The 13,600-nt window shown below is 38.3% G+C and overlaps 1 protein-coding gene across 3 annotated transcripts in view; it reads right to left on the bottom strand.

Annotated features, from left to right (window-relative positions):
• Camta (Calmodulin-binding transcription activator) overlaps positions 1-13,600 on the bottom strand; it is a 202,377-nt gene that overhangs the window by 34,606 nt on the left and 154,171 nt on the right. For all 3 annotated transcript variants that reach the window (XM_069503606.1, XM_069503604.1, XM_069503603.1), the window contains one exon: positions 898-969. In XM_069503606.1, coding sequence (XP_069359707.1) covers positions 898-969 — 72 coding nt within the window. The remainder of the gene's footprint in view (positions 1-897; positions 970-13,600) is intronic.

The following is a 13,600-nucleotide window of genomic DNA, read 5'->3' on the forward strand; positions in this document are numbered from 1 at the left end:
AAAATACGGAATCTCGGATAGGTACCCTACTGTACGAAGTTATATGAAATGTTTTACTTTAAAAGTTGGGCATTTTTTTAAATTCAGATTCAAGTTAGCCCTTGCTGCAATCTCACCCGGTGGTAAGTGATGTGGCAATCCAAGATAGATGCGGGCTAACCTGAAAGGGGTATGGTAGTTTTTAGGTTTCCGTACCTCAAAAGGAAAAACGGAACCCTTATAGGATCACTTTGTTGTCTGTCTGTCTGTCAAGAAACTTACAGGGTACTTCCCGTTGACCTAGAATCATGAAATTTGGCAGGTAAGTAGATCTTATAGCTGGCTTTAGGGGAAAAATATGAAACCGTGAATTTAGGGTTAGATTGCACAGTGTGCGAACCTGACTCGCACTTGGTTAGTTTTTTTTTTATTAAACCCATATAGCCACGGCCGAAGCCTCCCACCAGACCAAATCAGAAATTTAGAAATTACAAAATTCCACACCCGTGCCGGGAATCGACCCGGAATCTTCCACTAACATATATTTTTCATAGTTAATTTTCTTGTATTTCTTTTTTCTGTGTTTTTATAAATTGTATCTTATCAGTTAGTTAGTGCATTTATTTATTTAAGAATTGTTGTGTACACATATTATTAAGGGTTACCGCTTAGATCTTAATCTATTGTTTTTTATTTTTATTTGGACCATTTATAGCTGAAACCTGTTTTGTGTGCCTTTATAATAAAATAAAATAAAATAAAATAAAATAAATAAAATAACAGCGCCGGGTTACAATACCGGGTTAGTGCGGGGGCTGTGCGGGTGTCCCCTCCCCGATTGCCAATTCGAGCTGTCGCGTACTATACATAGATATGACGTGTACACATAGACTTTCTAATGTAGTAAGTATGTTTTACCTGTAAAAGCCAGTAACATCTTCGGTGGAAGGTCGGCAGGATGGCAGAGTGGACGTAGCAGCCGTAGATGCACTGTAACAAACATACAAATTTTATATTCGATTTTTTTTAATAGAGAAAGCGACCAAACGAGCAGGCGGGTCACCTGATGTTAAGTGATTACCGGTGCCCATGAACATTTGCACTAGAGGAACTATTCCTAGTTCCCTCCCCGATTGCCATCTCGATCTGTCCCGTACCTACTATAAGTCGTTATTAAGACCTTTAACATACTTGAACACTCAACAATTTTTTTTTTTTTTTAAAGAATATTAGCCATGTTAAATGACTAATATTCCCCTTTCCTCTCCAACTAAGCGTCAGGCTTGTGCTAGGAGTAGGTACGACAATAGTGCAACGGGCGGGGTTTGAACCGTCGACCTTTCGGTTTTCAGTCCACTCCTTTACCGGTTGAGCTATTGAGGTTTCTAAAATGATTATTATATTAAAACAAATATTTCATAACGAAAAATGTATAATTCAACAGTAAATAATCGTCCCAGCATATTCTTCACCCACACACGAAAACAAAATAAACATATTCTACAATTCAGTCCACGATCCCAGCTATTAAATCATACGGGAGTTTTTATCGCGTTATTTCAAGTTATTTCAATGGAGGAATACAGTTTTTATTTACTTCAATTTTTCACACTTTGTTATGAATGTTTCGGCAGTTTTCACTAAATGTTTATCTCATCATGATCAACCCATTGTCGTCGACCTGTGTTGTCTCCTCTCAGAGTGAGATGGGTTTGGCCATAGTCTACCACGCTGGCCATGTGCGGATTGGACTTCACACACCTTAGAGAACATTATGTGAACTCTCTTTTCCTTCACCGTTAAATTAAGTGATAATTTTAATTACTTAAAACGCACATAACAGAAAAGTGCGTGCCCGGGATCGAACCCGCGACCTCCGATTAGGAGGCAGACGTCCTAATCACTAGGCTATCACAGCTTATACTATAGCTTATTTATACTATAGAACTTAGGTACCAAATTGTTATTAGTCTACAGTACGTGACAAGTCGAGATGGCAATCGGGGTCTGAGGCGGGGGGAATCCCCACACGCGCACACGTCACCCGCTCTATCTCGCACCGGGTTAGGGCGGGGGCTGTGTGGGTGTGAAGGGTGTCCCCACCACGATTGTCATCTCGACCTGTCGCGTACTGTAGGTACTATAGCTAGAACATGAGATAGAATAATGGATAGTAAACTGAAACAGAAGCCACCAGCCAGAAGACACTTGAACTATGAGTAACTTAGTTGACCAGTAGTAGTGGCCATGTTAAATGACTAATATTCCCCTTTCCTCCCCAACTAAGCGTGAAGCTTGTGCTAGGAGTAGGTACGACAATAGTGCAACGGGCGGGGTTTGAACCGTCGACCTTTTGGTTGTCAGTCCACTCCTTTACCCGTTTGAGGCTCTGTGAAGGGTGTCCCCACCACGATTGTCATCTCGACCTGTCCCGTACTGTAGGTACTGTAGCTAGAACATGAGATAGAATAATGGATAGTAAACTGAAACACGAGAAGCCACCAATTGACACTTGAACTGCGAGTAACTTAGTTGTCCAGTAGTAGTGGCTCTGTAAACAGAGTGTGGTGCAAGAGGCAGGATGTAGCGATTATATTATAATAAATAATAAATAAAATAAAAATAAAAAAAAATATAAGGTTTTGATTTGATCCTACTACTAGCTTATGCTCGCGACTTCATCCGCCTGGACAATACAAATTTCAAACCCCTAATTTACCCCCTTAGGTGTTGAATTTTAAAAAATAAGGGGTAATTAATTAATAAATTAAATAGAAGTAATTTTTTTAATAAGGGGTATGTGTTTAATAAAAACTGCCATACCCCTTCCAGGTTAGCCCGCTATCATCTTAGACTGCATCATCACTTACCATCAGGTGAGATTGCAGTCAAGGGCTAACTTGTATCTGAATAAAAAAAATATAAAAAAAAAAATCTTAACGGATATCTACGTCATAATAGCTATCTGCATGCCAAATTTCAGCCCGATCCGTCCAGTAGTTTGAGCGGTGCGTTGATAGATCAGTCAGTCAGTCAGTTTTATTATATATATTCATTTTACATTTGGATAAGGGGTCTGCAACACGCAAGGTACGTTGTGAGGGCTGAATTTAGTTACCTTCATTCATTCAATACATTCTTTCATACACTACATTCGTTCATACATTCTAACACGGCCACGTTTTACCTACTTTGATGTCTTTACCAGTCGATGCCTATGCCTGAATGGCAAGTCGTTCTAGAAAGTACGAGTAAGTAAAAGCCTCAATAGCTCAACCGGTAAAGGAGATGGACTGAAAAACGAAAGGTCGACGGTTTAAACCCCGCCCGTTGCACTATTGTCGTACCTACTCCTAGCACAAGCTTGAGGCTTAGTTGGAGAGGTAAAGGGAATATTAGTCATTTTAACATGGCTAATATTCTTTTTTAAAAAAGTAGCTGTCGGTTTTACGAACTATGTGCCCTGCCCATTGCCGCTTCAGCTTCTCCTACGGATCTCCTCATTTCTGATTTGATCACGTAGATAAACTCCAAGGATAGCTCTTTCCATCGCCCGCTGAGTGACTCTGAGCTTTCTTATTGTTGGTATTCGCTTATAACTCGGGCATCAGACAAGCACTATCCGAGTCCTACGCTCGCAGGATTATTTTATGCCACGCGCCTCCTCGTCTCGCTCGCTGCTATTAGCGGCATACACGTGCGATCTTTGACCACACTCACACATTATACTCTCAAATCTTTATTCACGACCACGATTCACCTTTGCGAAACGTCCTAAAGGTTAAACGATGAATATTTTATCATATTCTATTAAATTTTGTGCTTTCAGGAATAGGATAATTGGGATGGTTCCTTTTTTGCCTATTTGAAAAATAAATTATCTAAATACTAGCTGCCCTGGCGAACTTCGTTCCGCTTAACAGTCGATTAAATTTTTTTTTAATTTTTTTCTCCGTAAGAACCATCCTCGTACTTCAAGGAATATTATAAAAAAGAATTAGTGAAATCGGTTCAGCTGTTCTCGAGATTTGCGATGAGCAACACCATGAGATGATTCATTTTTTTATCTTAAATATATAAAAGGAAAAGGTGACTGACTGACTATCAACGCACAGCTCAAACTATTAAATGGATCGGGCTGAAATTTGGCATGCAGATAGCTATTATGACGTAGGCATCCGCTAAGAAAGGATTTTGGAAAATTCAACTCCTAAGGGGGTGAAATAGGGGTTTGAAATTTATGTAGTCCACGCGGACAAAGTCACGGGAATAAGCTAGTGTCGTGATAATTATTAAATAGGGGTCTTCCAAAAATCGTAAAATTCATGTCCACTGAGAGTTTTAAGTTTGCTAACTATTTGAAATTATTGATTTAACTAAAAACAGTGCGCCAAAATTGTCAAATGTTTATGACGTCACATCTATACATTTCATACAAGCTCCCTTACTAAGCGAGCGTTTTGATGCTTGATAAAAAGTTGCTGATTTGACTAGTAGGCGCCATCCTTATTGTAAGGGTTTTCAATTTCAACAAATGACACGAGACTGAAACAACAACTAAAGTATAAAAACCCGTTAAAATATCCCAACGGGGATCATTTTAGAATTTTCTATTTTGTTCTAATCATCACAACCCATATTATTGCGAAAGTGTGTTTGTTTGTTGGTTTGTCCTTTAATCACGCTGCAACGGAGCAACGGATCGACGTGATTTTTTGCTCGGATATAGTTAAGGACCTGCCCCCCAATTCAAGAAATTCTGCCCTTTGATTGGTTGATTCGCTGTTTATATTTTTTCACAGCCAATCTTGGGCAGAATTCTTGACGATTGCGATAGCCATGAAATGGTTATTCTTACACAATTGGGGGGCTGGAAAGTGATTGGAAGTGGACTTTTTATCCCGAAAAATTTCACGGAATATTAAAAATCTAAAACCACGCGGATGTAGCCGCGGACATCGGCTAGTATGCAAATAAATCCTTTGCCGTGTTCTAAACCGTATAGAGAGGATTATCAATAGCGCTTTGATAAATAAAGATGCTTTGAAAGCAAAGCCGTGCCGCCAAGCGATTTAGCGTTCCGGTACGATGCCGTGTAGAAACCAAAGGGGTATGGGTTTAATAAAAACTGCCATACCCCTTCCAGGTCAGCCCGCTATCATCTTAGACTGCATCATCACTTACCATCAGGTGAGATTGCAGTCAAGGGCTAACTTGTATCTGAATAAAAAAAAAAAAGAAATACGAGCCTTTATAAAAGTACATGAAGTGCACCTATTTTGATACCTAGTCCCAGCGGGATTGGGTTATAGAATTTTCCATTTTGCTCTGATAAAATTTATAACGAAGGCGTGCGGTTATGTGATTAACATCATATACACGAATCGCTTCGAGCAGTAAAACTCTAATTCACTCACGAGCTGATTTTTCTTCGGATATTATTGTGTGGATCAAGGTAGAAACTGGAGCGATTTGGAAATTTATAACGCAGGCATGCGGTTATGTGATCACATACATGGATCGCTTGCAGTAGCTTGTGCTTTATGTATGTATATCAGATGAAAGTTTTAAGCAGAAACAGTGCACTAATGCTTTCTCAACGCCTTTTCATCGATAAAGCACTGCAAATGCCGCGAGAAAGAAGAGTTGCACTATTTGTACTTTCAGGCCCAAAGGGCAAGCATGTCTCCCGCAGGGCTATACTTTTTAGGATTTTGTGCACGGAGGGTGCCAACGGCACTCTATTCTATGAGGTACTAAGCTTCCGCTGTCTGTCCATCCATCAGTCTGTCTGTCAGCTGGCTGTATCACATGAAACGTAATAGATAAAAAGTTTAAATTTTCACAGTATCACATTTCTATTGCCGCTATAACAACAAATGATAAAGATAATAGTATATAGATTTTTTAGATAGCTGTAGGATTTAACATAAGTATTATTACTTGATTTATGACATTTTGATATTGTAATTTTAAGTTCAATGAACTAGTGTAACCATTTGTAATATTTTACTGTCGTGGTCTTTTCTATTTGTTTTTTTTATTTTTGTTGTAAGCAAAAGTCCACATATTTTGCACGCCAAACATAAATGGCAAAATGCGAAACAGACCACGAATGTACCATCGTTTGTTGTTACTCACATTTGGCAAAATAAAAATAATTTATTTTCATTTCATTTCAATAAAAATTCAAAATCACTGGCATGCAAATTATAATAATTAAAAAGTGTTAGAGAACTGTTATATAGTAAATTATTATTATATATGTCCAGTTTGGCATGAAATAATTAATTTTTTGAAAAGCTTGCAACTTAAACCACAAGACAAATATCAAGCGCCCGGAAATGCTTTCCGAAAAATCCACTCCAGACCCGGTTATTGGGTCGAATGGTCTCACAAAATACGATTCGGCAGTTGAACCGATTTAGATCCATCTATTTGCCAGGTTTATAGGTTATCTATACGGTTGCGGCTCCAAATAGGCTCCAATTAGAGCCTCAATAGCTCAACGGTCAAAGGTGCGGACTGAAATCCGAAAAGCCCCCGGTTCAAACCCCACCCGTTGCACTATAATTGTCGTACCTACTCCTAGCACAAGCTTTACGCTTAATTGGAGGGGAAAGAGGAATGTTAGTAAAGGGCCATTATGGCTAATATTCTTTGAAAAAATAAACGATTTTGGGTGTGTCGCTATTGGATTTATGTTTTTACTAGCTCACCCGCAGCTAGAATTTAGAAAATCGAGGTGGAGGTTGAATTTCAAAAAATCCTGAAACACGTATTTCTTCATTTGTGACCGAAAACCCAAATACCAATTTTTATGTAAATAATTTAAATAATGACGGTTATTTAACCCCCTTGGTAGTAGAATTCGACTTTTCGTGAGAAAAAGTAGCCTTTTCATTCTCCCGGAAAAATCACGTGAATTCATTAATCTATTGCTACATGATTAAAAAACAAAGGCGAGAAAGTAACAGGAAAAATAACTTTTTTTTTATAGACTAGCGCTTGGCTGCAATCAGACCTAATAGTAAGTGATGATGCAGCCTAAGTTGGAGCGCGCTTGCCTAGAAGATGCCTATTCACTCTTGACTTCCTTATAATAAAGCTTCCAATAAGAATTAGTACTTCCTACTTCCATTAAAGCTTCATGAATGTTCTGTGTTTTTTTTTTATATTCATTATAGGTGTACGCTTGACCACAATCACACCTGATGGGAAGTGATGATGTGGCCTAAGATGGGACGCGTTTACCTAGAAGATGCCTATTCACTCTTGTTTTAAAGATACCCGGGTTATAATTGGTAGGAAACACATATCGCGGAAGAGTATTCCAAACCTTAGCCATACGTATGAGGAATGATGACGCAAAACGTTTCGTGCGTGTAGATGGAATGTCGACGACATAAGGATGGAAACTCGCCCGACGTCTTGCGGTTCACGTCGTGTAATTTTTCTGTAGATCTGTAGATATAGAATATATGCAATACCTACAGATAGAAGATAGTTACACTTCTAGCCGCCAGAACGAGTAGGTGGGTAAAGTTAATAGACTCCGGTCACGCTTTCGCTTTTTGCAATCTTAGCTAAAATAAAAAGGGTGTTGAAGCGCCTACAACATCTTCGCAGCAAATGCGTACCAATTCGTCGACTCATAATTTTGTCGTTCACTTAATTATTTAATTGTTTCTTTATAGTATTTTTGTTGTTGTATATATATAAATTAGTCACTTTTATAACTCATGTTTAATATTTTGGATTCAAACATTAATAATTTAAAATCACACATTTATTATCTTTTCCAAATGTCAGTTCATGCAACATAATATTTTTATAACCACCCGCAATTTTCTATATATTTTTTGTATCAATTGACGTTTTCATACATTCCTTTGTTCTCTTCTTGTTAAAAACTAACCAACGGTCTGCGCTCAATAAATCATTTTACAACTGCAAGAAAAATCTTTAAATTGTCATCCACGCATCTACAAGTTTTGGCGACCGTGACAGGACACCAGCGCTGAAGTCAGCACCGATCAGCATTCGCATCTGTGCCGGCCTATTCAGATAAGTGCCTTACTTTCCTATACATAACCCTTTTGTTCCATCAATATCCCATACCTAAATACACATTCCTATAAAATCTCATTTAAATCCTTTCTTGCATAAGGGCTACTATTAAAATACAGTGCAATAATAGTGAAATAATACATTTATTAGTGAAATAAAACAGTTATAAATCAGATTACGTCATTATCATAACGATTGCATCATACTTTATTTTGTTATTTTTTTTCGCGCCGGAGGCTTTTTCGTGTTCTAAACAACTAAGATATTGTAAAATCAAACTCGATATACCTATTTATCACTACCTAACGAGTGAACGTATAAAACTATTTGTTAGTTTTATCATTGTAGTTTTAGTATATCTAACGCAACTAGCCAATTATTATTAATATAACATAGTTAACTCTTTTGCTATTGTACTGAAATACGTACTTAAGGTCAGTGTGCCGACTATTTCAGCTTGGCTGGTATACCTACTCACGACGCGACGTGGCGTGGCGGGCGCGGGCTACACAGCGCGTTCGACAGAGCCGAGCTGCGCTTGCCGGGTCACAGGTGACACCAAAGACACTATACGAGGAGCGTGAGAATTTTTTATTATTCTATTTATTAGTATTTATTAGTTTTGCTTTATTTAAATAATTCTAGTAACAAATATACAAAATGTCTAACGACAAAGGCGATTTAAAGAGCCTACTCACAAAAAGAACGTCCATTAAGGGTCGTATCACAAAGTTTAAAAACTATATAGATAATTTTTCAAAAAAAGAAGTTTTAACGGCAATTCAAATATCTGAATTAACAATTAAATTAGAGAAATTTCGTTTACTTTCGGTTCAATACGAGCAGTTGCAAGATTCAATTGATGTTTTAAATTCAGAAAACATAGCTTTTGAGATTAATGAACGAGATGCCATTGAGCAGGACTGTGCGACATGTATTGCTATTGCTCAAACAATTATCAACGACTCAAATAGTCCTAAAGACAGTCACGATCGTAGTCACTCGTCCTTGTCTCAGTGCCATCACGAACACTATGAAGCTGAGTTTAAGTTACCGCAATTGCAAATTAATAAATTCGATGGTGCCTATTTTCGGTGGCTTGAATTCCGCGACACATTTTTATCGCTTATACACAACAACGAGCGCATCAAGCCTATTCATAAATTTCATTATTTGGTATCGTACTTAGAAGGTGACGCCGCTCGTGTTATCGCGAATCTTGAGGTTTCTGCTTCTAACTATAATGACGCGTGGCGCTTATTGTGCGATAGGTACGACAACAAGCGACAACTTATTAATCATCATTTAAATGCTCTTTTCAAAATCGAAACTATGACACGTGAGACTGATCGTTCATTGCGCTTTGTGGTGGACACAGTTACTAAGAATTTACGTGCATTGTCCAGTTTGGGTCCAGCTACTGAACATTGGGACTTAATAATAATTCATATGATTTGCTCAAAATTAGACCCACGTACATTAAGTAAATGGGAAGAGATGCGTAATTCTTTGGATGACATACCCACACTTAATCAATTTAATAAATTTTTAACAGATCGCGCAGACATTTTAGAAACACTAAATCGCAATAGGTTGGAGAGATCTAAGACGTCACACACCCCTTCACGTCCTGCTACAGGTCAGCATACTAGCACTAGCATTCAAACAAAATCTTTTACCTCATTGACTCCAAATAACAATACTAAACGTTGTGTCATATGCAATGGTGAGCATAGAATATATGACTGCGCTAATTTCAAGGCCAAGAGTATAGAGGAAAGAAAAGCTGACGTACAGCGGCTGAAGCTATGCGCGAATTGCCTCAGGTTAGGCCACAATCAACGCAACTGCAGGCTTGGTCCTTGTCGCAAGTGCAAGAAATTTCACAATAGTTTTTTGTGTGAACAAACAGCGCATTCTAACTCCAACAACAACGATTCTACAAACACTACCGAAACAATAGTCAATTTTTCTAGACAACCAGCGAATCAAGTCATATTATCTACAGCCATAGTCGAAGTTAGCAATCCTAAAATAAACAAATCATTAAAGGTCCGAGCTTTACTGGATTGCGGAAGTCAATCATCTTTTCTAACCAATCGTTTGAAAGACATTCTAGGTCTCGAGTCACAGCCTATTAATAAAATTAACGTTATCGGTATCGGCAACAACTCTTCAAATTTCATCACTGAGAGTTGCATTGCACACATCAGTTCAATACACAAAGAATATAACGTTGCTTTGACTTGCTATATACTCAAAGAGTTGACAGGTTCGATTCCTGCTGCTCCTATAAATTTACAAGGTTTTAATATACCAAATAATTTGAAACTTGCAGATCCTAATTTCGACATTCCTTCGTCCATCGATGTCCTCATTGGTGCAGACCTCTTCTGGGATGTTCTAGGCAATGATACACTCACATTAGGTCCAAGTTTTCCAAAATTACGAAACACAAAGTTTGGCTGGATAATTGCCGGTCCTATTTATACAAATGTCAATATATCTAATGAGATTCAATGTAATAAGTCAATACTTAAACAAAATGAAGAAACTGAAAGCATACATGACTTATTACCAAAATTCTGGAACATCGAAGAGATTCCAAACAAAACATGCCTTACTAAAACAGAAAAGGCGTGTGAACAACATTTTGTATCCAATACCACTCGATTGTCTAGTGGAAGGTTTTGTGTTCAACTTCCACTCATTGACACACCCGATTGTTTAGGTGATTCCTATACGATGGCTAAGCAGCGATTTTTAAATTTGGAAAAGCGTTTCAGGAGAAATCCGCAGATTAAAGAACAATACGTCGAATTTATACGCGAATATGCTGAACTTGGTCACTTAGAAGTTCTTCCTATAACTAAACCACCTGAACTATCCTATTTTTTGTGTCATCATGCTGTATTCAAAGAGACAAGCGAGTCTACGAAAATTAGGGTCGTCTATGACGGATCTGCCCCCACCCCTTCAGGCTACTCGCTCAATGATATCCTAATGGTGGGGCCAAATATCCAGGATTCACTCTTTGCAATTCTAATTCGAGCCAGACAATATAAATTTTTACTAACAGCTGACATCGAAAAAATGTATCGGCAAATTGCGTTACATGATGACAATCAAAATCTCCAGTTGATTTTATGGCGAGAGCAAGAATCCGAACCAATTAAAATACTGCGTCTAAAAACCGTGACGTACGGTCTAGCAAGTTCAAGCTTCTTAAGTACACGTTGTCTTTGGCAATTAGGGCACGAGTGTACAGACAAATCAATCGAAACAATAATTAAAAATGATTTCTATGTCGATGATCTTATTACCGGAGCTAACACCGAAGACGAACTAATACACATTCAAAATTCGGTATCCAATACTCTTAAATCTGGATGCTTCAACCTTCGGAAATATCGATCCAATTCGAAATCAATTTTGAATGCCATAAATCCAGAAGAAAAATTAAGTATTAGTTCTTCCACTTCCACTTTAGGACTTGGGTGGACTCCGGGGAATGACAAACTCCAGATATCATTTCAGATCCCTGACAAATCATCAAAGGTGACCAAACGTTTAATCTTGTCATTCACATTCAAAATTTTTGATCCATTGGGTCCGATAAGTCCATGTGTCATTTTACCTAAAATGCTATTGCAGTCTCTGTGGCTACAAAAAATTGATTGGGATGATCCCGTTCCCAGAGACATACAAAACACTTGGGATGAATTTTCTAACACATTACCAAGTCTTGCAAATTTTGAAGTTCCTCGAAACGTACTTTGTGACAATCCTACAATAATAGAGCTTCATTCATTTAGCGATGCTTCACAAGGTGCGTACGGAGCTTGCATCTATATACGATCCATCAACGATGAAGGTATCAGCGTAAAATTATTATGTTCTAAATCTAAAGTGTCTCCAATGAAACCTACGACTATACCTCGTTTGGAACTCAGTGGAGCTCTCCTGGCGGCTAAATTATCCAAGACCGTCGTCAAATCTCTTAGATGTTCGGTTTCGCGTCAGGTGCATTGGTGTGACTCCACAGTTGTTCTTGGATGGCTTAATACAAACTGTCGAAAATTAAAAACTTTTGTAGCGAATAGGGTCGTGGAGATATCCGAAACAACAGATATATCTTCATGGCGCTACGTGCCCACTGCACTTAATCCTGCAGACTATATTTCTAGGGGCGTTACTCCTAAAGATATAGTATCTAAGCAGATGTGGTGGCATGGTCCCGAGTTCTTACAAAAACCGGAATCAGAATGGCCTATTCTTTCATCACACCGCGTTGAAGAAAACCTACCAGAAACTAAAGGCCTTTCAGCTGCGGTAGTAGACATTCTTGATTCTGTTATAGAATTTGAACGCTACTCTAAACTATCAAAATTACAAAGAACTTTTGCATATATAAAACGATTTATTCATAATCTACGACACAAAACAAATAAACTTACAGGCAGTTTATCTTTAGAGGAATTAAACGACGCATTTTCAAATCTTTGTGCTATTTCTCAAAGGCAATCCTTTCCAAAGGAATTTAAACTATTAGAAAGTGGAAAGCCAATTAGCAATAAATCTCACATCATATCATTAACTCCTTTCTTTGATAGTGATGCTAAATTAATACGAGTTGGTGGCAGAATTGACAATTCTAATTACGATTTCGACAAAAAACATCCGATTTTGCTACACTCAAGTCATCATTTCACTAAATTAATTTTTGAACAATATCACCTTCGTCATATGCATGCTGGACCACAGCTACTGCTCGCGTCAATCCGCGAATCATTATGGCCAATTAATGGTAGACGCCTTGCTAGGAATACATTTCACAATTGCGTAACATGCAAGCGCCATCAAGGGAAGGCAATCTATCCCATAATGGGTAACTTACCCATCCAAAGAATTACACCAGATTTTCCATTTAAGACTGTGGGAATAGACTGCTGGACCATTCTATATCTCTAATAAGAAGGGTCGTGGGTCCAGAGTCATTAAAGCATATTTGTGTTTATTTGTATGTCTAAGATTCAAATGTTTACATTTAGAAGCTGTCAGTGACCTAACCAAAGAAGGGTTTTTACAAGCGCTACGCAGATTTACGTCAAGACGCGGAAAACCTGCGGAAATCTTTTGCGACAACGGGAAAAACTTTGTCTCGGCAGCCAAGGAAATAGGCATCTTTTTAAAGGCTAATGAACAAACTATCATTGACTCTGCAACTGGCGAAAACATTAAATTCATATTCTCACCCACGTATAGTCCTCACTTTGGTGGCATTTTTGAGGCTGGTGTCAAATCCGCTAAATACCACATCCGTCGCGTCATGGGTAATACCCATCTAAATTTTGAGGAATTAGGAACATTATTCACTCAAGTTGAAGCTATTTTGAATAGTCGACCTTTATGTCCCTTGACATCCAATCCTACCGACTACCTCTCCCTAACTCCGGGGCACTTTTTGATAGGACGGCCACTTACTTCGGTACCGTCACCTCCGCTACAACATTACAATCCAAATCGCCTTCGACGTTATGAAAGACTCGAA

This window comes from Maniola hyperantus, chromosome 15, assembly GCF_902806685.2.
Source record: "Maniola hyperantus chromosome 15, iAphHyp1.2, whole genome shotgun sequence".
In the NCBI taxonomy this organism is placed as follows: Eukaryota; Metazoa; Arthropoda; class Insecta; order Lepidoptera; family Nymphalidae; genus Maniola; species Maniola hyperantus.